Here is a 25533-nt window from a genome sequence, read left to right on the forward strand (position 1 = left end):
GGGGGCTCGGGCGCCTGCGGACCGGCGACGGCGGTGGCGGCGGCGGGCACGGCCGAGGGGCCGGGAGGCGGCGGCTCGGCCCGGATCGCAGTGAAGAAGGCGCAGCTGCGCTCCGCTCCGCGGGCCAAGAAACTGGAGAAACTCGGCGTGTACTCCGCCTGCAAGGTACGCGCTCGGCACCCGGCCCGCCCGAGGGGCAGCGGCCGGGCCCGCGGGACCCCCTCCCCCTCCCGCCCCCCCCTCCCGCCCGGGGCCGCGGCACCGCGGAAGTGCTGCTGTCGCCCGCGCCCAATTAGCTGCTTCTCGGACCAGAGTGCTGTCGGGTGGGAAGGAGGGATCGCCGGGACCGAGAGCCTTTCCTTCCTCCCCCTTGGAAGGAGTTGCCTCCGCCTCCGAGCTCCTGGGCTGCCCTGGGGCTTTGTTGCTCTGTAGGAGCTCGCCGGAGGCGCCTCCCAGGGAGTGGAGCGGGGCCAAGGCAACATCTTTTGGGGGACCTGAGCGCCCTCCTCTCCCTGAGCCCCACTGGGCGGAGCTGGGTGGAAGGAGTGAGGCTGGAATAGGATTCTGGACTCCCGGCGCTTTGGGAGCTCGAAGGGGCGGATTGCGCGGGCTGGGCGGCGCAGCCCCAAGCTAGGGTCCTGGAGCTCCGGGCGCCCTCGGCCGGGGGCGGAGGCGCTGCGGCGCGCGGTGACAGCCCGGTCATTACTGTATTTTTACTTGTTTAGTTGAAACGCTGCCCCAGCCTCTCGGGGTGTAAACAGGATTTGGCAAGGTGACGGCCCAGCGCGGCGGGCGCTACTGCTTAGTTTGAGGGCGCGCGTTTCTGGCCATCCCCTCTCCACCCCAGCTCCGGGCACCCCGTCGCCCCTTAGCTGCGGATCCAGATGTGGGCGCCGTGCTCCCGGGGTGGGAGCACTGCCCGAGGCCGCGGGGCAGGCTGGCCCTGCGCTGTCAGCAGCGGCTTTGTTTTGACAGGGTGACAGCTGAGGGGGGCGGGGACTTGGCCTTGTCAGCTCCTGCGGCCTGTGGCTGAAGCGGGGAAGAGACACACACACTCACACACCTCCCCTGTGCTCCTCCCGCCTGCTGCAAACAGGGTCAAGTTCCCAGATTCCAGTTTCCCACAACCCAGATGCAGTTGGCCACGTCTGAATTTGGGCGTAAAGGTTATTAATCCTGCTAGAACCTCGCACCCCGGTGATGCTATTTTTAGTATTTACAGGAGCTTCTCAACCTCAGTGGAATATCTGTACTTCCTTTCTCCACGTCATTCACATCCTCTTGTGTATGTTGAGCACCTACTGTAGACCCTGCACTGGTTCAATACATACTTGTTGAGTGAACGTAGGATCTAGCCCAGTGCTTCTAAAACTTTTGTGTGCACAGGACTCTTCTGGGGAGCTGGTTAAATGCTGATTCTGCATCAGGAGGTCTGGGATAGGGCTGAGAGACTGCATTTCTAACAGACTCTCAGGTGATGCGATGTTAGTCCACCGACCACACTCCAAGTAGCAAGACCCTGGTTCAGACCTGGACAATATAAGATTATCCCATTTGAATTCAGCCAAGAGAGTGAAACTGTGAAACAGTAATGCCACATGGTTGGCGTTTCTGAAGACAGAATGCAAAAATGATCCAGTGGGGAGTGTGCTTTTAAGAAAGGTGAAGGGGTAGGAATTGGCTATGAAGGGCAATTGACAAATGAGGACAAGGCCGGGAGAGTAGTGGGCCGAAGAGAGAACTGTATGGAGATAAGAACGGGGTCAGTTACTCGGTTGACGTGGCATTTTGCAGCCAGAGTGGGCTCAGGTGGGAGCCGTGTCAGCTCTGTGTTTCTGTTCTGGCTTTCTATTGGGTTCCCATCATGAGCATCTTCTTTCCCTGCTACCACCTTAACGTCTGAAAACTTTCCGCAGTTTTGGTCCTGTCTAAAACCATGAGCGTGTGTGTCCTGCTTTGATATTTTTGATCCTTTCAAATTTCCGTGAGTGAAATGTAGCGCCTTTTCTAAAATTTGTAACTTCAGTGTTTCATGTTCACATTCACAACCAAACCTATAGGAAGGGAAAACCTCTCTCATTTAAGGTCTCTCTTCCTGCCCCTGGGAGACTTTGAATGTGTCCACTTCTATTTGCTCATTCATTCAGTAAGGATCCCAACCGGATGCCAGGCATTGTGCTAGATGCTGGGACAGTGACACCCAGAATCTGTCCTTCTGGAGCTACTGACCGTGTGTGTGCATGCACTTGCATGCATGTGTTGGGTGAACCAATTACAATGAAGTTCGAAGAACCTGCTTTCTTAGAGCACTGTTGGAACTCAGAGCAGGGCATTCACGGGCAGGAGGCACGAAGGGTGGGTGGGGTAGGACGGGCTTCCTGGAAGAAGTGTCAGTGGCTGCTAAGGACTCTTAGCGGGGCAGGGTGCGGTCAGCTGAAGCTTCTTGTCGTGGAGAAACTGAAAGTAATTATGAAAGCTTGGAGTTGGGCCAGCGGGAGCTAAAGTCCATTGGCGGCGGCCACTAGATTGGTGGAGGCGGGTGTGCGTGGCCAAGAGGGAATCCAGGAATCTTAACATTATCTCAGATTTGCTTTTGTTTTTTTTTTCTTCCAACTGTGCTTGATTGAGTGTGAGGAGGTGCAAGCAAGTAGAATCTGTATTTCTTTCTCAGCTTGTCTCTACCCTCTATGTAAGAATGCCCCAAAGGACAGATTCTCCTACCTTTTGTCATTGACTGGCCACTTAGCAAGTTGGAGAGAACAGAGAGGTTAGGGAGTGGGGAGGAATCTGGGAAGAGATGAAGTACTTTACTGGGGGGGTTACTGAAAGAAAACAGGTCCCAGACCTGATAAAAGATCTGGCCTTTAAACTTCACAAATGAAGCAGAGAAAGAAGGGAGCTAGCTCACAGCCAGGGAGGTGCACCACAGCCCGGAGAGAAGGAAAAAAAAAAAAAGAAACAAACAGACTTGTTTTGCAGGATCCAGAGTAGAGCTCTTTGAACTGTGTCCTGGCACAGATTGCTCATGTGACACAGCCAGACTGCTCATTAAAATTGTAAACCTGACCATGCTCTGCCCCTACTTAGGACCCTTAATTTCTCTTTACGAGGGGTCCACAAGACCCTGTGTGGCCTGGCCACTGCTATCTCTGGCCCCCTTTCAGGGCCTTGCATGCATGGTTCCTTTCTACCTCAGGGCCTTTGCACACACTGTTTACTAGCACCAAAAGCTCCTCTCGCCTCGCTTTCTTTTTTCCTTTTTTCTTTATTTTTGGCCGCACTGCGCGGCATGTGGGATCTTAGTTCCCCAACCAGGAATTGAACCTGCACCCCCTGCAGTGGAAGCACGGAGTCTTAACCACTGGACCGCCAGGAAAGTCCCTTGCCTCACTTTCAAACGAACTCCCAGCTCTTCCTGCAAATCTCAGATTCCTTGCGTGTCCTTTACAACCCTGGCCAGCCTTCCCATTCTAAATGTTTGGAACCGCCTCTGTACTTACTTTTCCTAACTGGTGCTTTCATCATGATTTTTAATTGTGTGATTATTTGATATGTGTTTGTCACTCTGAATAGATCCTAAGTGATGTGGTTATTGACTGGATGAATGAATGAGAGAAGAGAAAACGGAGGAAATGATTAACTGTTAGAAGAGCAGTAGTGAAATTTTAGCCTGACCACTTCTTGACAACTGGGCAGAGAGGATTTTTTCTCACGGATGTGCATAGGACTGGATTTTTAGTGTTATAAAAGGAGCCCCGAGTAAATTATGAGTAGCCCAAATCCACATCTATTTAAATGAAAATGTAATTTAGGTAGTAGAAAACCAAAAACCAATGACCGACTCTTCCTAGTGAAATAGGCCATTTTTACAGAAGGGGAGGCCGGGGGGTGTAGTGGCCAAGAGCCACCTGAGTTCACATTTCAGGTCCACCTGTGTGACCTTGGACAAGGACTTCACCTCAGCCTCCATTTCCTTGTCTGTAAAGTAGGAATAATAACCCTCACCTCACAGCCTAACGGTGAGGATTTCAAATGAGCTTCTGTGTATGAGGCATCCAGCAGGTGTCTAGTCCACCCTACGTTTTCTCAGCAGCTCAGAGTAGGGGATACCCTGTAAACTTGGGAGTCAAGAAAGCACATGGGGCTTAGTCTCCTATCCCAGCTCTGCCGCTTTATGGTCTTGGGCACAAGTTACTTAGTTTTCCCCTGAGCCTGGATTGCTTCATCTCTAAGATGGAGACCATGACTTCAACCTTGAAGTTCAAAGGTGGAAGGTTCCCCAGAGTTCCTGGAACCTAAACGTGTTGGGTTCATGCTGGCAAAATGAAATTGCCTGGTGCTAAAACAGAGCTAGAGTTACCGATGTAGAAAACAAACTTATAGTTACCGGGGGTAAAGGGTGGGGAGGTATAAATTGGGAGATTGGGATTGACCTATACACACTCTACTGTATATAAAATAGATAACTAATAAGGACCTACTGTATAGCACAGGGAACTCTATTCAGTGATCTGTAATGAGCTATATGGGAAAAGAATCTAAAAAAGAGTGGATATGTGTCTATGTATAACTGATTCACTTTGCTGTACAGCAGGAAACTAGCACAACGTTTGTAAATTCACTACACTCCAATAAAAATTAAAAGAAAAGAAAAGAAAAATTGCCTGCTGCCGTACTCAGTGTTCCAGTCAGGGGCTGCAAAGCAGTTATGGAGAACTTTGATTCTGGGCTGAGTGCCTTACTTAGAGACTGACATAGGCACAGGACTAGAAAATTAGTCTTCATTTAAGAAATAATGGTTTATAATCTGGAAGTGACACTGGCTGTTGAATATGCAGCGAGCACAGGCAGAGGCACCACCATAAGAGAAAAAGCTTCCTACGTTGGCCAGGGGGCTGCGAATGGGGCACTAGACCCAGCCTTCACGTTAGGGGGGGTCCTGAACGCCTGTGTTTGTATTTGTCAGTCACTCCTCCCGAGAGCAAGTTTCCAGTGTTGAGTGTCTAGAGCAGTGGCTCTTACCCAGGAGCTGTTTTGCCCCCCAGGGGATGTTTGGCAAGGTCTGGAGACATTTTGGGGTGAGGGAGCGCTACTGGCGGCTAGTGAACAGAGGCCAGGGATGCTGCTAAACACCCCCGGATGCACAGGCCAGCCCACGACAGCCCCGCCGACACGAAGAATGATCTGGCCCCCATGACAGTAGTGCCGAAGTTGAGAAACTCTGCCTTGGAAGAAAATCGTATTGCCCCCAAATACCATAAATACATTTGCAGTGGAGAAGAAACGAATGCTTTTCATGTTAATTTGAATAACAGAACCTGAAAAATCTCGCTTTGTGAATCCTGGGCATATTTTTAAACAGCTTTATTGTGGTATAATTTATAGATCATAAAATTCAGCAACTGTAAGTGTGCAGTTAGATGCTCTTGAATAAATGTGTACAATTGTGCGTGCATTACCACAGTCCAGTTTTATAACTCTACCATTCCCCCCGCCCCGCTACCTCCGCAGAGGTCTGGTGGTTCCCCCCCACCAGTTCCCCCCACCGTGGGCAACTTTTTAAGGTGATATTTTATAGCAGTTGATTGTTGGTTTGCAAACAGAAACCCAATTGAAAGTATCTTTCTGGAGACTCTTAGATCATCAGTATTGTTACGGCAAAGCACAACACAGGAGGGGGGGTAGATTAAATGTTTTTAAAAACTCAGTCTCTAGCCACATAAATCTAATGCAGACGATTATTTCACGTGTGGTAACTTCTCTAAAAGGTGGTATCATGGAGCCAGGCACACAGGCAAAATGCTTCACTTGGCAGGCACCATGCGGAAAGCCAGAAAGATGACCAAATTGAATTATGTGTCCTCCTAAACTTTCAGGGAAGACGGAAAAATGCAAGCCTGCAAAGCCTTTGGATTGCAGTTTGCAGTTTTCTGTAACTGGAAAAAGCAGTTTATAGGGCAAAACAGTACAAAATCTGCTGAGGACTGTTTTGTTTTAGGAAGCTCGTGCTTGCGTATAGCATTTTGTGACGCAGTGCTCGTGGGGTTTTGTTTGTTTGTTTTCACCATTCAGTAGATCTCAACCTAGTTACCCGTCCACATGGGCAGGATTTAGTTCTGTGTTCATTTAATTCTGTAAATCCACAGGTCTGACCCGTCATAGGGAACGTTGAGGGTAAAAGGGTGAAATGTACAGTTTCACGCCAGGTACCTTGGAACAATCAGAACGTCTGCTTCTCAGATGAAAGACCTGGATACTCAGCACAGTGCCAATAAAACTTGGATTTCCAAGGCTCGGCGGCTTCCGATGGAGTTCGTTTGTTTCTCCATGAGAGGCAGATAGCTATTTAGGAACGGTTGTCGATGGCTTCCGGCTCTGGATGGTTTCCTACAGTCCTAATCTGATTCGATTCGAGGGTTCGAATCTGCCACGGCACCTGTGGTAGAACTGCAGGCGTGCCGACCACCTGGCGACCTGGAGAAAACCTGGAGGATCACTCCTCCCACCCCACCGGCCGGCGGGTGCCCCTGGGCCGTGTCTTAACTGCCTATCTTTCAGTTTCCTCATTGGTGAAGCGGGAGGCGAGGTGCCACCTCGTCCATTTACCGTGAAGATGAAATCATCTAGCATATGTGACGGTTCTTGGAACACAGGCATTCCACAGATGTCTCTTTAATTTTTAAAAACTTTCCATTGGTATCAGCAGTTTTGTCGTTAGTGTTTTGCCACTCCACCTGGGGTAAGAGAAAGGCAGGCGAGGTCATTTTACTAGCAGGGAACCGGGACCCAAAGAAGTTCAGCAGCTTCATCCAGCTGCAGGGGTGGCTCACGGGGAAGCTGCCCACAGAGGCTCTCTTTCCAACGTGTCCTCTGCATCCTCTTCCCAGGCATTGTCATGGGGCGGAGAGGATGCTGTCCTTCCAAATGGCTTACAGAGGGGACTTCACTTGTGGCAGGCATTCTCCTGCTCTCATTTGATGTTTATTGTACTCCTATTGAGAGGCATGTTCAAAGGCTTTTCTAGTTCATTGAAACTGCAGGCCATAAGGCAGACAAAATGTTTTCTTTATGACTGGCCCAGGGCAGACAGATGCATGCCCTTGATGGTTTTAAAGCTGACAATCAAGAATGGTCACTGGGCTGGCCCGAGAGAGTTCCCTGCTGAAAGAAGATGAAACAGACATCTACTCGGGGTGTCGAAGGTGCCAGATGTGCCAGAGAGGTAAGGAATTGCCGTCCTGGGTATTTAGAAGTCCCCAGATAGCTCTGTATAAGCCTGCTCACGCAGCAGTATTTCAGCGCAATCCAGAGGAGTCATTTTTTTAAAAACTTTGATTATGCAGACAGTAAAGTGCTCAAATCATCACTATGTATGAGGATCTGGGGGATGAATTTTTACATATGCGTGCGTCTGTGCAACTGCCGTCCAGATAAAGCACCTGTAGAGTGTTTCCAGCACCTCAGGGGCTCCCTTGTGCTCCCTCCCCACCTCTGGTAACCCGTATTCTGATGTTTATCGCCAGAGATCAGCTTTGCCTCTCTGAAACTTCACATCAGTGGCATCGCACGGTTTGGGCTCCTTTGCCTCCGGCTTCTGTCACTCCACGTGGTGTCTGTGCGCTGCGTGTGCGTTGTTTCCTATAGCCCTGGTTTGTCAAGACACATGTGTTTTAAGCTAAAAAAGAAGTTAAAAATTGCTAACCATTTCCAGAATGGAAGTCATTGGATGTGGACAGCTTCCTAAGATGAATTTTAATTAGGCTTTTGAAAGAAAAGATGGGAATTTGATCTCCGGGTGTACTGGGAAGAACCCACGAGGGCAGGAAGGTGGACAGGAAATCCAGGAGGCGTACTGGCCGAGCAGACATAGAGAAGGATCGGAAAGGAGAGGCAGAATGTTGGGGGCTGTGATGTCACAGCTGCGGAATGCCCAGCCTGAGTCCTTTCTTCTCCCCATGAGTCTGCGTTGGTGAGCCCTTACTGGTAAATATCATGCTAAGTCCTGCTGGAAGTTGACTGGAGTTATACACTGTGTCCTGTAAACCACACAGAGTCATACGTGTTGGGTGCAGTGGCGGGGTTCCTAGAAGGCTGGCTGGAGACAGGTCCAGAAAGCTCCAGTGGGTGCTGACACCTCTGTTATTGGCCTAGGGGATGGAGATGCAGGACAGAGAATGTTTCTTCCGGTTTATCCCCACACCATCTCCAGAACTGTGTGCTGAGGCCACTAAGGGCCACCTTCTCCACAGGAGTGGCAGTGAGGGACACAGATTACTATACAGCCTACAGTTTTTCCATAACAGCTCATCCTTGAAAACTTGTATTAAATATTTAAGATGAGCTTACTATTTAATGGGATCCTATGGACCATAAAGCAATCTTTTCTGTAATTGATATAGTTAACACAACGGGAGTTTCATCTTTTTTACTTGTGTGTGCCTGTACATGGAGGTGTTATACCTATACCATGTAGTTATTCATGTAACATTTGCTCCTGCCCAAACCCCTTATGACAACTCATCACCTAGTTATCATCGAAATAGAATCAAATCCTTTATAATGATGAATTGCTTTCACCTCGGGCTTCTAATTGGCATGCTGGTACCCCCTGCATCGCACACTTTTCTTCTCCAGGTATTGGTGTGGCTTGTTGTTAAAACTCATTCTGGTCTGTTCTCAAATGCCAGCTTCTCAGAGATGCCTCCTGACCACTCCCCCACCCCGCCAAAGTAGCGGTACCCCATCACTCCATAATTTTACCTTGGTTTGCTTTCCTTTATTGCATTTGTCAATACTTGGAAATCACATATAGTTTCTTGTCTGTTTCCCTTACGACAGTGGAAGTTCCCTGAAGCAGGGACTTTGGTTCATTCCATATCCCAGGTCCACGGACCATGTACACAGTGGGTGTTCAATCCATATTTGTTGACTAAGTGAGTCATATTCACAGGCTTTGTGAGGTTGGAGGAGAGGAAGTTTTGTTTTAAAGACAAGGAAACTGGCGCCCAGGGAGGTTTCATAACTTGCCCACAGCCGTGTGGTCAGCAGCAGGGCAGCCCTGAGCTGGGGCTGGAACAGCATCTCCGGGTACTCAGCTCCCGGGGACCTGATGACATGCGGTACTTGTCTGATGGCCTGGACTTCTGCTCAAAACAGAGCAAGAAGGAATCAAACCCACTTTTAATCCTCCTCTGAGTGAATGATGTGAATTTCTCTAACCCGCATTTCCTCGTCTGCAAATTAAAATGAAATTTGCACAAGGGGATTGTGAATATTGTAAGACCAGCGGGTTAAAACCTATGGGGCGTGGGGGGAAAGGCCCTACCGTATATTCTAAAAGTTATGCTAGTGAACAAAAAAGATTGCCTATAAAGGTATGTTTTCTAACTACTATTTATATTTTTTGTTCCTTTGCTGTCCACTTAAACTAAAGGCTACAACAGGCTTTCTTTAATTTGTTCTTCTGTTTGTACCCAGAGGCCTAGACACAGGGCTTATAATTATTTTTTTAGTTAATTAATTAATTTTTGCCTGCATTGGGTCTTCGTTGCTGTGCGCGGGTTTTCTCTAGTTGCAGCGAGTGGGGGCTACTCTTTGTTGCAGTGCACGGACTTCTCACTGTGATGGCTTCTCTTGTTCTGGAGCATGGGCTCTAGGCATGCAGGCTTCAGTAGTTGTGGCACGCTGGCTCAGTAGTTGTGGCTCGCAGGCTCTAGAGCACAGGCTCAGTAGTTGTGGCGCATGGGCTTAGTTGCTCCGTGGCATGTAGTATCTTCCCGGACCAGGGCTCGAACCCGTGTCCCCTGCATTGGCAGGCGGATTCTTAACCACCGTGCCATGAGGGAAGCCCTGGGCTTATTTTTTTAAATCAGGAGACAAGCGTATTGATTTTGGAAAAAAGTGGGAACGATGTCGCTAGTGATCCTTGGCCTGACACACCACCTAACCTTAGGAGGAGGCCTTCTGTAATCTCTTCAGTGACCTCAGGTGTGTGGAGATACTTCCATGAACTCTACACCATCCTAACCAGCCCCCGCGTGCCCTGGGCCTGTGCAGCCGTCTACAAGGCTTTTGTGGTACACAGGAGATTCCAGAAGTACAGGGATGATACCTGACTAATACCCTAGAGGTTGATGGCAGCGGCAGCCCTATCTATTGTTTGCATTCGCTCTAACAAGCTGGTGTTGAAACTGGCTGGCAGAATGCCAGGGAAGCCAAGGTCAGCGTACTTTGAAACAGCGAAGTGAGTCATGGGAGCCAGGACTTGCACATTGCACATACCCACAGGAGCACCTGACTCACCCACCTCCAGGGGAACATGTATTGGCTAGCTGCCTGTGCCCGGCTCTGTCCTAGGTGTGTAGTGAGTGACAAAAGGACGTGCAAGCCACAGGGAGTCCTCATCTTGCTGGGGAGACAGACGTGAACGGAAAGAAAAATGGAAGCGAATAATCAGGCATGAAGTCCGTGCAAAGAGAAAGCGTCACGAGCTGGGGTGGGTGGGAGCAGAGGTGAGGGGCCCAGCCCAGGTGGAGTGAACGGTAGAAAGCAGAGTGGAAGGGAGCAAGGCATCAGAGCGGTATAGAACGCAGACCTGGGCAACAGGTTGGCCCAGTTGGAATCCTGATGTGCTGCTATCTTGCTCTGAGACTGTGGGGAGATTCCGTACCCTTCACAAGCCTCAATTTCAGAGCTGTAAAGTGGAGAGAGTGTTACTGTCAACTTTTCCCATTCATCCAACAACTTGTTCTTGAATGTGTCAGGCGTTGGTTTAGATGCTGGGGATACAGTAACAGATGGGTCCTCGCTCTTAGAGAGCTTGCTTTCTGGTAGCAGAAGGAGACAGTAAACAAGAAAATAACAGAAAGTGGTAAGTGCCACACACACAGAGAATGAAAACAGAGACATAGATGAGAGCCCTTGGGGAGCTCCTTCAGATGTGTGCCTGGAAAGCTCTCTCTGAAGAGGGGACACATCCTGGGCCAGAACGATGACAGGAAGCCAGCTCTGCGTGGGGTGCGAGGGGAGAGGGAGGTGCAAAGACCCTGGGCCCTGAGAGGCCTTGGCAGGGTCAAGGGCAGCCAGGCGACCAGCGTGGCTGGATGGGGGTGGGCGTGGGATGAGCATAGATGAGGTGAAGAAGGAGTAGATGGGGCCAGATTGCCAGAGTATAATTTTCACCCAGTGAAATGATCTGATCTCCACCTCTGAGCAGTTTCAACAAATGCATATCAAGACCCAAACAGTTTCGTCACCCTAGAAAGTTCCCTACTGCTCCTTGACCTTCATATCCCTCTACTCCCAGAAGCAACCACTGATCTACTTTGTGTCACCGCAGGTTAGTTTTGATATTCTAGCATTTCTTATAAATGATACCACATAGTACACACACTATTCTTTTTTCACTCCGCTTAGGATTTTGGGGATTCATCCATGTTGTCTCATGCATCAGTAGTTAATTTCTTTTTATTGCTCAGAAATACTCCACTGTACGGATGTACCACAGTTTATCTGTCTACCTGTTGATGGACATCTGGGCTGTTTCCAGTAGATTCAGAGAAAACCTGCATTTTCAAGCATCTCCTTTTGGCTGCTCTGAGAAGAATAAAGTGTTTAAGAGAAAGAGTGGAAAAAGAGGGCCACTTGAAGTTTTTGCAGTCTAGGTATAAGTGGATGGTGGCTTGGAGAAGTTATTGCAGTCTAGGTATAAGTGGATGGTGGCTTGGAGAAGTTATTGCAGTCTAGGTATAAGTGGATGGTGGCTTGGATGAGGGTGGTAGCAGTGGAGGGGTGAGAAGGAGACAGTTTGGGGCTATGAGTTTAGAAGCAACAGGATTTGATTTATTGGCAGGGTGGGTGGGAGGCATGCGAAGAAAAGACAGAAGTGAACGTAATGTCTGGGTTGCTGGCCTGAGCAGCTGAAAGGATGGTAGTTTCATTTATCAAGATTTGTGACCACCTAGAGGGGTGGGATAGGGAGGGTGGGAGGGAGAAACAAGAGGGAGGGAATATGGGGATATATGTATACGTATAGCTGATTCACTTTGCTATACAGCAGCAACTAACACACCATTGTAAAGCAATTATACTCCAATAAAGATGTTTAAAAAAAAAAAAAAGGGTGAGACCGTGGGAGAAGCATATTGGGGTGGGTGAGAGTCAAGAATTCTTTCACGGATGTGTTAACATATATCTCTTAGCCAAGTGTTTTTTTTTGTTTTGTTTTGTTTTTGCGGTACGTGGGCCTCTCACTGTTGTGGCCTCTCCCACTGTGGAGCACAGGTTCCGGACGCGCAGGCTCAGCAGCCATGGCTCACGGGCCCATCCACTCCGCGGCATGTGGGATCTTCCCGGACCGGGGCACGAACCCGTGTCCCCTGCATCAGCAGGCGGACTCTCAACCACTGCGCCACCAGGGAAGCCCCCAAGTGTTGTTTTGATGATAAAGTGAGGTAATCCATTTAGCAGTTGTGTATAATATCTGGAACATTCTTTTTTTAAATAAATTTATTTATTTAATTTATTTTTGGCTGCATTGGGTCTTCGTTGCTGTGCCCAGGCTTTCTCTAGTTGCAGCGAGTGGGGGCTACTCTTCATTGTGGTGTGTGGGCTTCTCATCATGGTGGCTTCTCTTGTTGTGGAGCACAGGCTCTAGGCGCACGGGCTTCAGTAGTTGTAGCACGTGGCCTCAGTAGTTGTGGCTCGTGGGCTCTAGAGCGCAGGCTCAGTAGTTGTGGCACATGGGCTAAGTTGCTCTGTGGCATGTGGGATCTTCCCGGATCAGGGCTTGAACCCATGTCCCCTGCATTGGCAGGTGGATTCTTAACCACTGCGCCACGAGGGAAGCCCAATATCTGGAACATTCTAAATGCTCAGCAAATGGTATCTACTATTATAGTTAAAAGCAATGCTAAGTAAACCTAAGTGTCCATCAACAGAGGAATGGATAAAGAAGATGTGGTATATTATACAATGGAATATTACTCAGCCATAAAAAAATGAAATAATGCCATTTGCAGCAACATGGATGGACCTGGAGATTGTCATACTAAGTGAAGTAAGTCAGACAAGGACAAATATCGTATGATATCACTTATACGTGGAATCCGAAAAATAGTACCCGTGAACTTATTTACAAAACAAACTCACAGACATAGAAAACAAACTTATGGTTACCAAGGCAGGGGGAGGGATAAACTGTGAGTATGGTTTTAACATATACACACTACTATATATAAAATAGATGAACAACCAGGACCTATTGTATAGCACAGGGAACTATATTCAATATCTTGTGATAACCTATAGTGGAAAAGAATAGAAAAAAAGACTATAGATATATACATATATATGTATAACTGAATTACTTTTCTGTACACCTGAAACTAACACAGTATTGTAAGTCAACCATACTTAAAAAAACAAAACAAAACAAAAAAGCAGTGCAAAGTGATAATGATTGATCTTAATAAAGCAACTAGCCCAACTGGAGAAAAAGGAAAAGCGAGTAAATGGAAATCATGGGAAATAGGATCCACTGGGTAAAGAAGAAAACAGTTGATAGAAGGTCTTGAATTTCAAGTAGAAAAAGTCAAACTGAATCCACTTACTAATAGTGAGTCTTTGCACTTTAAGACAGAGGAGACATGAGATATTTTAGAGCAAGGAGGTCTAGGTTTTGGTCTTCGCTCCTCTGCCAGCTGGGTGAATGCAAAGCCACACCCTTCTCTAAGGACTGAATCACTGGCCCTTCCTACGGGGCTATTGGGTGGGGAAAATAGGATGATGTAGGCGAAAATTGCCTTGGGAAGTATCAGAAGTGTTTGACATTATTCAATGTCATTTTAGAGTAGAGCCATGTGTGCAGTAGGTGTTATATGGAGGGTGGGAGTGGGAACAGATTGAAGGTAGGGAGGAGGCTGTTCCTTCTAACTGGCTAGTAAGGGCCTGACCTAGGGCCTTGGCAGTGAGAAAGGAGAAGGTATAAATCTGGCAAAGACTTTGAAAGGAGAATCAGGTGGCCTTGGGTGAGGGCCTTGAATGCAGATGTATCAGGAGCTGGGAGAAAAGCCTAATGCCTGTGTAGGGAATAGCATAGTTGAAAAGGGGGTGTGTTGGAGTTGAGGGCAAGCCTTCAAGTAAAACCTGGGCCGAGATGCCAGGTGTGGGCAGTTGGGAATGTGGGCTGGACGCTCTGCCCTGCAGGTTGTGCTGGTTAAGGGGACTTGCGAGGCATCAGCCCAGATACTGGCTGATGCTCTAAGAGCGTGAGCCGGCCCAGGATGCAGTGTACGCGGCACTGTTTATTTTGCTCGTCATGATTGATTTGGTGCCAAGACAGCAGGCTGAGGAGTGAGACATTCTGTCAGTCAGCTGGTTGCCCGGGCTGCTCAGTGCCAGCCAAGCAATTTGAGGAATCTTCCCACTGCGTTGGAGGCTGAGCTGACTGCTTTGGCAGGTTCACCGGTGAAGTCCAAGATGGACGGTGTGTGTATGAAAAGACTCCAGGAATTGTCTGGGCTTCAGGGTTCCGGGGCACCAGTTTCTTGGCCCTGGTGTCACTCAGGACCTCTTGAGGCCCTTCCAAGGGTGATGCATGTTTCGGTTTGGTCCTGGAGAGGTGACTCAGACATAAGGAAGGGGCTGGCCCACCCCTAGGCCGTTTGGTAGCACTGGAGTCATTCTAGCACCTTCTGAGACCATGCCTGAGGGTCCTGGGCCTTGGGTTCAGTCGGATCTGATTATTTAGCATAAAGAGTGCAGTTCCTTATTGAAGTCCAGCACAGACACAGGGATTTCTTCCAGACCCAGAGGTCTCCTCCTGAAGGTTTTCTGTGGATTGGATGTTGGTGCCTCGTGGAGGGCCTGCAAGGATGTTGTTTGACTAGGGTGTCCGTACCTGCTTGTCTTGTCCTGGGTCATTTCCTCAGGTTGACCACTCTCTTCTCCTCTGTACCCTGGACCTCTCTCTTCAATATCTGTTTTTTTTTGGTTCCTTGTGGCTTTCCAGACCAAAATGGCACCCTTAATTAAGGTCTTCAGAGACGCTCCTGCTCTGAGTTACCTCGCCGGTTATCTAGTCTCCCCTTCCGATTCTGTTTTCACTCTCAATTCCAGGCAAATTTGATCTCCTGAGGGAAGACCCCCTCCCCCACTCCCACTTTATTCTTTTCACTTGTACTAAAAGTCACCAAAATTTAAAAATCCCAGTTTCCAGTCATAACTTTATGGTGTCTGCTGGCTGTCTGTGGGCAACTGTGTCAACTGGAAGTATTATCACACAGTGAAGAGAGAAAAAGTGTTCATGTCCCAGAAAGGATTACTTAGCCCGTGAAATTTAAACTGTATATGGAAAGCTCACGTTAATCCAGGGAGAAGAGAGAGGTATTAACACCCACATCCCCGAGACCATCTTTTTCCTTCACACCTTTGCTACTCTGAGTGGGGTCCTCACCTGGGAATTTCTTCCAAATGCAGCATCTTGGGCCCCGCCCTGGCCCTACTGATCCTGAATCTGCGTTTTAACAAGATTGCCTAGGTAATTCAGGAGCAGAGTAAAGTTTGAGAGGCACTGCTGCAAATCCCACGAGCATTAGTCAGACTACTTCCACAGCAGTTCACTTCTAAAGAGAACATTTATTGGGATCACAGCTCATACAGCAGACTCTGGGTGTTGTTGCTGTTTTAAAATAGGATTAAAAGAATTTTCTTCCCGAAGGAATACAGGCACACAGTTAAGAGCAAACTTCAGACTGCTCGCAATGGTGGCCAAAGAAAATTTAGACACTCTCACCCCAGTCTTCCCCGACCCCAGGCTCACTCCTCATTCCCTTGGACTTATTTCCAGAAATTGTTGGTCTCCCCTCCGCCACCCTCCTGAGGCTGCATCTTACATTTTCTACTAGAATTCGAGGAGGGGAACTAGAGTCACTGTACAGAAATCCATTTTCGATTCCGACGAGGCTCGAATGAATTTGTGAACAGGCCAGAAAGCTGCATGGCAGCAGGTCAAAGGTGTTGGGTGAGGGAGTCCGAAAGGGACGCCAGCAACATGGCTTTATTATTAGCAAGTTTTAATTGTTTCACACTCTCCACTAATTTTAAAAACAGGGCAGCCTACTTAATGACTTATTTCTGTCATTTGCTATTTCTCTTTTGCTGGGACAGATTCTGCCGGCAGAGATGTGGCCACCTAGATGCTCTGACTTCTTTTGCTTTTTTCTATCTGAAAGGACAGAGGTGGAGACCCCCATGTGCCGGTCTTTTATTATGATGATGATTTTTAATGTCGCGTATTCAGCTTCTTTAATTTGTATTTGAGAAAATAAGCCTCAATTTTGGGACGCGCTTTGGGGAAACTTCGTAGAAGACTCATGTTTGAAGTGATAATTTAATAGCAAGTTCTTGCCCTTTTAAAAGACAGTTTTATTGAGGTACCATTTGCATGCCATAAATTCCTCTGGTTTTAGGCATGCAATTCAGTGATTTTTAGGAAATTGAGTTGTACAGTCATCACCAAAATCCAGGTTTCCATTACCCCAAAAAAGATCCTTGTGTCCATTTGCAGTCAACCCTGTTTGCACCTCCAAGCCCCAGACTACTAATTGACTTTCTATCTCTATACATTTGCCTTTTCTGGACATTTATATAAATGGAATTGTACAATACATGGTCTTTTATGACTGGCTTCTTACACTTAGGATAATGTTTTTTTTTTTTTTTTTTTGCGGTACGCGGGCCCCTCACTGTTGTGGCCTCTCCCCTTGCAGAGCACAGGCTCCGGACGCGCAGGTTCAGCGGCCATGGCTCACAGGCCCAGCCGCTCCGCGGCATGTGCGATCTTCCCGGACCGGGGCACGAACCCGTGTCCCCTGCATCGGCAGGCGGACTCTCAACCACTGTGCCACCAGGGAAGCCCAGCATAATGTTTTTGAAGTTCATCCATGCAGTAGCTTGTATCAACACTTCATTCTTCTTTACTGCCAAGTAACATTCCAATGTATGGATATGGCACATTTTGTTTATGAACCAGTTCACCAGTTGATGGACTTTTGTTTTCTTTCCACTCTTTGGCTGGTATGAATCACGTTACTGTGGACATCTGCATGCAGCTCTTCGTGTGGATATTTTCATTTCTGTTGGGTAGATACCCATGGGTGGGTTTGCTGGGTCATGTGATAAATTTATGCTTAACTTTAAAAGGATTGCTTTTTAAAGTTGTGACAGAATGCACATCACATAAACTTTATCAACTTAACCATTTTTAAGTGTACAGTTCAGCGGCACAGAGAAATTCCCTATGCTGTGCAGCCATCACCACCGTCTCTGCTTAGAATTCATTTCATCCTGCAAAACTGAAACTGCCCACTGAACGGTAACTCCCCATGGCTCTGTCCACTCAGCTCCTGCCAGCCTCCATTATTCTCTCTGTCTCTATGATTTGACTACTTTTCAGTCTGTTGATTATGTTCTTTTGATGCACAGAAGTTTAAAACTTTGATTAAGTACTTTTTTTTTTTTTTGCTGCATTGTGCGGTTTGTGGGATCTTATTTCCCCAACAAGGGATCGCACCCGGGCCGCCTGCAGTGGAAGTGCCAAGTTCCAACCACTGGACCCCCAGAGAATTCCCGATTAAATCCTATTTTTTGTTGTTGTTGCCTTTGCTTTTGGTGTCATATCCAAGAAGTCATTGCCAAATCGAATGTCATGCAGCTTTCCCCCCCTGTATTTTCTCCTAAGAGTTTTATAGTTTTAGGTTTTGTGTTTAGGTCTTTGATCCATTTGAAGTTAGTTTTTGTATATGGTGTAAGGTAAGGGTCCAACAATTTCATTCTTTTGCATGTGAATGTCCAGTTTTTCCAGCATCGTTTGTCGAAAAGACTGTCCTTTTCCCATTGAATGGTCTTGGCACCCTTGTCGAGAATCATTTGACCATATATGTGAGGGTTTATTTTGGGTTTTTCTATTGGTTTAACTTTTTAAGAAACCGCCAAACGGTTTCCAAAGCAACTGTGCCGTGTTACAATCCCCTCCAACAACGTGTGAGGATTCCCATTTCCTCATATCCTTGACAAAATTTATTACCTGCTCTTTTTTTTTTAAATTTTGTTGCGCTGGGTCTTAGTTGCAGCAGGCAGGCTCCTTAGTTGTGGCTCGAGGACTCCTTAGTTGTAGCAGGCGGGCTCCTTAGTTGCGGCATGCATGTGGGATCTAGTTCCCTGACCAGGGATCGAACCCGGGTCTCCTGCATTGGGAGCACAGAGTCTTAACCACTGCGCCACCAGGGAAGTCCCCTTACCTGCTCTTTTGATTATAGCCATCCTCGTAGGTGTGAAGTTGTATCTCATTGTGGTTTTGGTTCTTGACCTTTGAACATTCTGCCTTTGTCCAGCCTGGAACAGAGAGGTAGTAAGACAGAGTGAGGACACCCTCCCTCCCTCTCCCCGACATACACACAACCACAGGACCAGTTACCTGCCTGAACGCACTTAGTCCTTCTGCAGGGTAGACTGAATAAGCTCGGGCAAGTGTCTTAACATCTTAGAGCCTCAGCTTTCTCTTCTGAATAACGGGAATAATAAAACCCTTTCTCGAGACGTCCCTGGCAGTCCAATGGTTAAGACTCCGAGCTTCCACTGCTGGGGGCAAGGGTTCGATCCCTGGCTGGGGAACTAAGATCCCACATGCCATGTGGTACGGCCAAAAAAAAAAAACAACAAATCGCTTTCTCACACGAGGTGAGATAAGAACAAGTATACAAGTGCCTTTTTTTTCTGGTTCTTAATAAATGTTGGATTCACAGTTTCACTCCCTACATTTCCCATCTGTGTGATTTTGCTGTAGGACATCCCTGTCACTGATTTAACTTTTCCAGCAAATATGACTTTCCAGCATTTTAAGCATAACAGAGCCCTGCTAGCAGCTTGGCCATCTCTCTCCGGTTCCTCTGGATGCCACCCAAATATCTTCACGCTCACGTCTCTCATCGACGCTGAGTGAACTGGGAAGCACCCTGCCCCCTTGCCTGCCTGTCATCTGGGTCATGATCACTTGTTTATCCAGTTTTGCTTCCTTATCATCCGTCCTGGCTTTTGTGTAGTCTGACAAAATCTGGTGCATTCTCCTGACTTCTCACTCTGGATCCTGTTGGGGCAAAAAACATGTTTATCCTAGGCCTGTCGAAAGCAGTGAGGTGGCCTTTGCTTTCTCGGTGCTGCTGCCACATCTGCCGAGACTTGCCCCCGGGTGCGGGGGTGGGGAGGGGAGATGCACTCCCCCTGGCAGCCTCCCCGCCTGTGCCTGGGTTGCTAGCTGCGGTGGTAATTGGCTTGGCAGTGCACGCCCTAAAAGGTTGTCCTGCAGCCGATACTTTGTTGAAGCTGCGAGGCCAACCCCCTTGGGAGTTCCCTGCAACAGCAGCTGTCTTGTCTTATTAAGGAGAGACATGGGAAAGGTGTTTTGAAGGGAGACGTCTTATCTCAAAGCACAGTGGCTGGGCCTGAACATCTGGAAGGGAGATAGGAAGGCCAAGGCAGAGGGCAGGGTGGCAGCAGCTTGGGACACTTGGCAGAAAATGCTTCGCTGGCAGTTGAGGATAATGGTTGAATGTTTTCCAAGGACGTAATACGTCCCCTTCAGTAAACTGGGCAATAAGTCCCATACCTATTAAAAATGTTGTGCACTTAGGTTCTGAGTGTCCCATGATGCTTGTACACATGTTAGGAAGTATTTTTCATATCCTACCAACATGAAACATTTAGAAACAAGTGAGCATAAGCTGTTAGGGTCCATAGTGAAGACTTGGGTTTGAGGGGGTGAATTCCCTTTAAACTGTAGTGCAGCAGTGTCACCAGAAGTGGAATGTGAGCCCACATCTGTAACTTGACATTTCCTTATAGCTACTTGTATATTTTCTTTTAAATTTTCATTGGAGTATAGTTGATTTACAATGTTGTTAGTTTCTGCTGTACAGCAAAGTGAATCAGTTATACATATAGATGTATACACTCTTTTTGAGATTCTTTTCCCATATAGGTCATTCATTATAGAGTATTGAGTAGAGTTCTCTGTGCTGTAAAGTAGGTCCTTATTAGTTATCTATTTTATGCCACTTGTATTTATTTCCTCTGGCTGCCGTAACAAATGATCACAAACAAATTGTCAGAAAGTTCCTTTAATTCAGTTCTGGAGGCCAGAGGTCTGAAATCAAGGTGTCAGCAGGGCCATGCTCCCTTTGAAGGGTCTGGAAAGAATCTTTCCTTGCCTTTTCTAGCATCTGGTGATTCCTGGCAACGCTTGGCCTTTCTTGTTTTTGTTTTTGTTTTTTCCCCCGTGACTTTTGGGATCTTAGTTCCCCGACCAGGGATTGAACCCACACCCACGGTAGTGAAAGCGCGGACTCCTAACCACTGGACCGCCAAGGAATTCCCCTTCCTTGGTTTTATAGTTGTGTCTCTCCAGTCTCCGCCTCCGTTCTCACATGGCATCTTCCCTGAGTGTCAGTGACTCGGCTTCCAAATCTCCCTCTCTCCTTTCTCTTATAAAAATACCAGTTATTGGGCTTCCCTGGTGGCGCAGTGGTCGAGAGTCCGCCTGCCGATGCAGGGGACTCGGGTTCATGCCCCGGTCTGGGAAGGTCCCACATGCCGCGGAGCGGCTGGGCCCGTGAGCCATGGCCGCTGAGCCAGCGTGTCCGGAGCCTGTGCTCCGCAATGGGAGAGGCCACAACAGTGAGAGGCCCGCGTATTGCAAAAAGACAAACAAACCATTTATTGGTTTCAGGGCCCAGTCTAAACCAGGATAATTTCATCTCAAGATCCTTAAGTAGGACTTCCCTGGTGGTGCAGTGGTGAAGAATTCACCTGTCAATGCAGGGGACCTGGGTTTAAGCCCTGGTCCGGGAAGATCCCACATGCCACGGAGCAGCTAAGCCCATGCATCACAACTACTGAGCCTGCATGCTGCAACTACTGAAGCCCATGTGCCTAGAGCCCGTGGTCTGCAACAAGAGGAGCCACCGCAGTGAGAAGCCCGCGCACTGCAACAAAGAGTAGCCCCTGCTCACCACAACTAGAGAAAGCCCGCGCACAGCAACAGAAACCCAACGCAGCCAAAAATAAGTTTTTTTTTTTTTTTAAAAAAAGATACTTAAGTAATCCTATTGCCAAATAAGTTCCCTTTGTGAGGTTCCAGGTGGTCCTAAACTTTGGGGGGACACTATTCCACCCACCACACCACATTAAAAAAAAGGAGAGAAAACAATTCCATTTTGTTAATTTTAATGTTTTATGTAATATTCCAAAATATCATTATAACATGTAATCAATATAACAGAATTCTTAGCGAGATATTTTAACATTCTTTTTTCCCCCTTGGACACTAAGTCTTTGAAATTCAGTGCATATCTTACAGTTACAGCACATCTCAACTTGGACTTTCTCTGAGGGCTGCATAGCGGCTTGTGGCGGACTGCCATGTGCTGGCCAACACGCTGACAAAGCTTTTATGCTTCTCAGTGTTTTGCCCTGTACTTTCGCCCTCTCTCCTCTCTTCTCGCCCTCCCTTTACCCTCCTCTTAGCTTAAGAAATAAAAACCTACTTTGTAAAAGCTACTGGGTCCCCAAGACTCAGTGGAGGAAGCCGAGTTAGCCAGTTTTGAAAGAAAAGTCCTTTTATTCAGTTACATTTTTAAGCATCAGGGTTCATTGTTGTACAGTTTATTAAGCACTTCTATCACAAGTGGCTTAAATAAATGTGGTTAATATTTGGGATGTAACATTTTTTATCGAGTAGGCTATTGGGAGGAATCTCCCTGCCGTGAGATTTGTGACCCACCCATTTAGCAGCCCCTCCATGAACGTGGCATTATTCTGTCCTGTTAAGACAAGAAGAGGCACAAACTTTTCTTTCTGGGCTGACTGAGTCTTTTGCAGTCATGAAGTTAAGATTAATGTCTCTCAAAATCTGTATTGTCTTCTCCAAGAGTTGCAAGCTTGTTACTTTTTGGCTTGAACCTCAGTGAGGGGAGGGGTTGGTTTATAAGCAGACCCACAGGGAGAAGAGTTTTGGATCCTTGAATTCTTAAATGTGGTCTGTGATAAGAAGGTGGTTTCCACCCTCCTTCACACAACTGATGTATACTGAGCCTCTGTTATTGTTGTTGGAATCTCTCCGGAATTATGTTTTCCCTTCAGAGGAATCAATGTTAAAGAAAATTAGCAAGCAACCCATGAATATGAATACCACAGAGAAGAATATAGAGTACAGTGGGAATGTCCCTTCCCCTCCCCAACTTTTGCCCCATCCCCCATAAGTATGTATCTGTCTAGGTCCTCTGTATACCCACCCACATTCATATATATATATATATATATATATATATATATATATATATATACATACACACACACACACACATTTTTTTGGCTGCGTCGCCTGCCTTGCGGGATCTTAGTTCCCCCACCAGGGATCGAACCTAGGCCCTTGGCAGTGGAAGTGCAGAGTCCTTACCACTGGACCACCATGGAATTCCCCACATTGTTATATATTTAAATTGCTTATTCATTTATTTTTAAAAAACATATATCAGATTATGGTATATATTGTTCTGTGGTTTGCCTTTTCTGCCATTTACCAGGACCTAGAGAGGTTCCACATCAGCACAAATAGTTAGCCGCCTTCTTTTTTTTTTTAAACCATTTAAAAAAAAATTGAAGTATAGTTAATTTACAATTTTGTGTTAGTTTCAGGTATACAGCAAAGTGATTCAGTTTGTATTGTACATACATACATATATACTTTTTAAAATAAACTTATTTATTTTTGCCTGCGTTGGGTCTTCGTTGTGGCGTGCGGGCTTCTCATTGTGGTGGCTTCTCATTTCAGGTCACGGGTTCTAGGAGCGGGCTCCAGTAGTGGTGGCTCATGGGCTCAGTAGTTGTGGCTCACGGGCTTAGTTGCTGCACAGCATGTGGGATCTTCCTGGACCAGGGATCAAACCTGTGTCCCCTGCATTGGCAGGAGGATTCTTAACCACTGCGCCCCCAGGGAAGTCCCTATATTCTTTTTCAGATTCTTTTCCCTTATAGGTTATTACAAGGTATTGAATATAGTTCCCTGTGCTATACAGTAGGTCCTTGTTTATCTGTTTTATATATAGTAGTGTGTATATGTTAATCCCAAACTCCTCATTTATCCCCTGCTCCCTGCTATCCCCACTGGTAACTTTGTTTGTTTTCTATATCTGTGAGTCTATTTCTGTTTTGTAAATAAGTTCATTTGTATCATTATTTAGATTGCACATATAAGTGATAACATATGATACTTGTCTTTGAGTTACTTCACTTAGTATTATAATCTCTAGGTCCATCCATGTTGCTGCAAATGGCATTATTTCATTCTTTCTTATGCCTGAGTAATATTCCATTGTATATGTAATATATATACATACACAATGGAATATTACTTTATATATATATTTATAAATATATATATAGTATCTCACATCTTTATCCATTCATCTGTCGATGGACACTTAGGTTGCTTTCATGTCTTGAGTTAGCCTTTTTTTTTTTTTTTAATTTGGCCACAACTACACGGCATGTGGGATCTCAGTTCCCTGACCAGGGTTCGAACCTGCTGCTTCCGAATGTGGCCCCTGCATTGGAAGCACAGAGTCTTAACCACTGGACCTCCAGAGAAGTCCCTAGCGTGTGATAAAGGTGGTACAATAGTCGGTAGTAACAAGCTACATAATTTAATAAATTCTTCTCTTGATCAAATTTTAGATGACATATATATGATATATATAAGATGACATATATATTTTGCTTTAATAAGCAGTATATACAAATATCATTGAGCACATGTGAATATTTCTGTAGGTGCCCTTCCTAATTGTGCTGTTGGGCCAAAGGGCAGGAACATTCCAATTTGACTTCCAAAAGGCTGCACCAGTGTTTCCTCCCACACATGTGTGTGAGGTGCATGTTTCCCCTGCAAGATGTCAACCTTTTATTTTTATTTTTTGGCAAACTGATTAGTGTGAGGAAATATATCACAGGGTTTGTATCTTTTATTTATTTATTTTTCTTGTTTTTGCTTTTTAAAAATTTCATCACAGGGCTTTTAATTTTTTATTTCCCCATTAATAGTTACTTTGACCACTTTGTACAGGTTTGTTTGTAATTAGCATTCATTTTTCTTGGAATCACTTGGATTTGCCATTTTGTTTCTATCAGACTGCCTTTTCAAATTGTTTTGTAGATGATCTATATATGCTCTGGATCTTAATACTTTGATTATGGGTTGTAAGTGTATGCCCTCTCAACTGATCCTGATTTACAACATTTATAGATTAAGGAGAATTGATATCTTTACACTGTTCAGTCTTCCTATCAAGAACAATGCATATTTCTTCATTTATTCATCTTTAGTAGACAGTTGTAGTTTTTTGAATATAGGTCTTACTCATCTTGAAGTTTTGTCCCTAAGTATTTGATGGCTCTTGCTATTAGGATCTTTTTTTTCCTGTTACATTTTCTGAGTGGCTATTGGTGATGGAAAAGCTTCTGAGTTTTATGTTGCTCTTATATCCAGCCAGTTTATTAATTTCTTTATTAGTTTTGATAATCTTTAAGAATTGCCTGCCAATATTCATAGTTTTTGTGTACTACTAGTGTAGTGTTGAACTCTGGGCATATTCAGGACTTTCTTGTTTTGGTGACTTTAATAGGAATGATTTTTTTTTTTGGCTGCGCTGCGTGGCATGTGGGATCTTAATTCACTGACCAGGGATCGAACCTGTGCCCCCTGCATTGGAAGTGCGGAGTCTTAAGCACTGGACCACCAGGGAAGTCCCAGTAGGAATGATTTTATGTCTATTTAGTATAATGTTTGCTTTCAAGTTAATATAATTTTCTTCTATACCAAATTTGCTATTTTTTTAAAAATCACAAATTAATTTTGAATGCTTTGAAAAGCTTTTTTGGCATCAGTCGTAATGATTTTCTCTTCCTTTAATTTGTTAATGTATGAATTAATTTGTTTCAAATGATCTATCTTTGCATTCCTGTAATAAAGTTTAGTTATTATGTACTAGTCAAGATGCATGATGTTGGATTGTGTAGTGTCAAATTTTAAAAAAATATTTACTTACTTTGGCTGTGCCAGGTCTTAGTTGTGGCACGCAGGATCTTGGTTGCAGCATGCGGACTTCTTAGTTCCGGCATGAGGGCTTCTTAGTTGTGGCATGTAGGATCTAGTTCCCCAACCAGGGATCGAACCCGGCCCCCTGCATTGGGAGTGTGGAGTCTTACCCACTGGACCACCAGGGAAGTCCCCCTGTATTGTTGAATTTGATTTACAAGTATTTCATTTTTGTTGTTGTGAGGTTGGGCTGGTGACTTTTTCTATGTTTTTTTGCTCTCTGTATTTTGTTTTACTGTTAGGGTTATACTGAATTCATAGAATGATATGTGGTTTTTAATCTTTTTATAATGCTTTGGCACAGTTTTCAATACCAATGACTGGTT

The 25533-nt window shown here is 46.1% G+C and overlaps 1 protein-coding gene across 1 annotated transcript in view; it reads left to right on the plus strand.

Moving 5' to 3' along the window:
- Window positions 1-25533, plus strand: part of KAT2B (lysine acetyltransferase 2B) — a gene marked incomplete at its 5' end in the record, with an annotated part of 101534 nt that continues 76001 nt past the window's right edge. The window contains one exon of the mRNA XM_029213752.1: window positions 1-165. Within this exon, the coding sequence (XP_029069585.1) occupies window positions 1-165 (165 nt within the window). The remainder of the gene's footprint in view (window positions 166-25533) is intronic.

Source organism: Monodon monoceros, unplaced genomic scaffold (assembly GCF_005190385.1).
Source record: "Monodon monoceros isolate NGI ecotype Baffin Bay Population unplaced genomic scaffold, NGI_Narwhal_1 Super_Scaffold_11, whole genome shotgun sequence".
Taxonomy (NCBI): Eukaryota; Metazoa; Chordata; class Mammalia; order Artiodactyla; family Monodontidae; genus Monodon; species Monodon monoceros.